The sequence below is a fragment of the Laccaria bicolor genome, genomic scaffold, assembly GCF_000143565.1.
Source record: "Laccaria bicolor S238N-H82 LACBIscaffold_63 genomic scaffold, whole genome shotgun sequence".
In the NCBI taxonomy this organism is placed as follows: Eukaryota; Fungi; Basidiomycota; class Agaricomycetes; order Agaricales; family Hydnangiaceae; genus Laccaria; species Laccaria bicolor.
In genome coordinates this window covers 177,087-179,329 of record NW_001889934.1, presented here as the reverse complement: position 1 = coordinate 179,329, position 2,243 = coordinate 177,087, and the positions used below count along the sequence as shown (strand labels likewise).

At 50.7% G+C, this 2,243-nt stretch overlaps 1 protein-coding gene across 1 annotated transcript; it reads left to right on the top strand.

Moving 5' to 3' along the window:
* Positions 1–685, top strand: LACBIDRAFT_314747 (uncharacterized protein; the record flags this gene model as incomplete). The annotated part of the gene is made up of 2 exons (XM_001889198.1): positions 1–307; positions 363–685. 2 exons carry the CDS (start codon positions 1–3, stop codon positions 683–685), a joined length of 630 nt encoding a protein of 209 aa, XP_001889233.1.
* Between the last annotated feature and the right edge of the window lie 1,558 nt (positions 686–2,243).

Sequence of the window (2,243 nt, the reverse complement as noted above, 5' to 3'; positions counted from 1 at the left end):
ATGTGTCGCTTCAAGACCCTATGTGTCGCTGACCCGATTTGGGGAGTGTGTTACTTTTCATATACACTGGCTTTTGAACGTATCTTGATTTTCCGATTCATCGATGCTTACTTGTTAGATCCCTTCGAACTCTCATACGACGATGTCGCAACTCTTCCTGTCTCACTTTCAGCAGCATACGCAGGCCTCTACGGAAATAAGGCACTTGGTGCGGCTTTTGACGCACCTGTTTCTGCGTCGGCCATTGGCAAGTACGTCGACACACTTCTGGTCGTTTTGGGAGGCTCCAGCAGCGTCGGGCGATACGGTTAGTTAATCCTCGCCCTCTAGTCGTGCATTCGTCTTTCTTACACAATATCCAGTCATTCAGCTTGCCAAATATTCTGGTTTCCATCCCATGATCACCACCACCTCCCTCAAACATGCTGACGAGCTCAAATCCCTTGGTGCGACACACGTCATCGACCGCAAGGCGTCTGTTGTTGCAGAAGTCAGAAAGCTGACTGACAAGCCCATCTCGATCGTGTTCGATGCCGTCTCGAGTGCGGATACCCAACAGGCAGGCGTCGACGTCTTAGGTATGAGCCGATGCAAATGCAATGTCTGTAAGTCCCGTAAGCCAAGCGTGCAGATCAACGAGGTAATTACAGTCTATAAACTCCAGTTGGCGCAGAGGAGAGGCTAGTCATGCAACGGTAGACGTTTTGTGCTGTTTATCAGGTGGGCATCCATGGTTTTAGTGACGCTTCCCTTTCTAAGGCAGCATTACGAGAGGGTTCACTCACCCGCACCAACCCCTGCGGCGACCGGCTGCCCCGAACTTCGTGACGACGCCGTTTTTTGGTTCGCCCCACTCAGATCTCAGTACTCCGCAGCTCTACCGACGACCCGCCGTAACGACAATCATCCAACCCAAGAGACTCCGGTGGTGCACAGATGCCTCGTTATGCTTCCAGCATTCGATACTTCGATGGGCAGGACTTTGAATCTTCAATCATACCCGATGGTTCTTGGCGGTTCAAGATTCGACACAGGCCTGACATAGAGTATCGCATTATCGGTTGGAACAACATGACCGCTCCCCTCTTAACGATGAGCTAATTGATTGGTCTTTTGTAGGATCCGTGAGGCGAGGCCCGTGCTGCGGGAAACCAAGATCATCCTTGCGATTCTCATTCCTAGTGGTCCGCTGCAGTGGATCCTTGTCCTCCTTCAGGATATGAACTATGACTGGATCTCGTGCGGATTGGTGAGGACGATCGAGGGAGATGGGCGAGAAGGAATGCGAGGGACGCCGAGAATGGATGACAGGAGGCAGGGCCAGAATGCCGTCTAGCGAGACAGGGATCGCTGAGATTTACTCCAACGGTGGTGAAGAAGCTAGGTATGTGCGCTCGTCTTTTGGCTTTCAATGTAATTTAATGTTTGTTCTAGGTTTCTGGTGGAGTCTCCGTAGTGGATCTCCTGCTCTTGTAACTATCAGCCGAAAAGCGTTGTTTTGTTTCTTTTTCTCGCACTTCTCCGTTGACCGCCGTCCTTTCTGGTGCCTCCTTTCTGGTGCCTCCTCGCTGAGTTGACGCCCAGCCACGCCATTGCGCGTCAACTTCTCGGAGCGCAGTGAGGGATCTCAATCAGGAACAAACGTCAGCTGACTCTGTGAAACGATGGACCCATCTGGACAATTGATGCCGCACAGCATTCACAACTCTCTTCTGAACAACGATGTCTGATTCTAATCGCCCTCGTGAAAATCATTTGAAAGGAAAGTTCAAGGGAATGCTCGACCGGCTTATGGGCGCAGACCGCCCACGTAACGAAGGCTCACGCCCTAGCGGTTCGAGGTTCCAGTTCATGACTCCTACGCTGGCAGATAGCATCCTGACGAGATTTAGGTCCACATTTATGAGGGTGCCGGAGGTTTCGGGGGGAGGAACGTCTCTGGTGCGTGTTTATAATGTGTGAATAAATTCTTTGGCTCATGCCCTTTGTCTTTGGGGATCCTAGAATGCATTCCCTGGAGCTCACAACTTCGTTATAAGGGATACAACACTCTATGTGGCGGAAAATGTGTGTAGTGTGACAACAGCTTTGATTGTTTGAGATATTGATCAGACTTACAAGATTGAGGTCCATGAACATGCCAGTGGGGGTCAAGATGATACACTCCTCGTTCCACAGAGACCCAATTCAAGTGCCTTATTTACAGGCCGTGAGGATGTTCTCAAGAGGCTGATGGATCACTT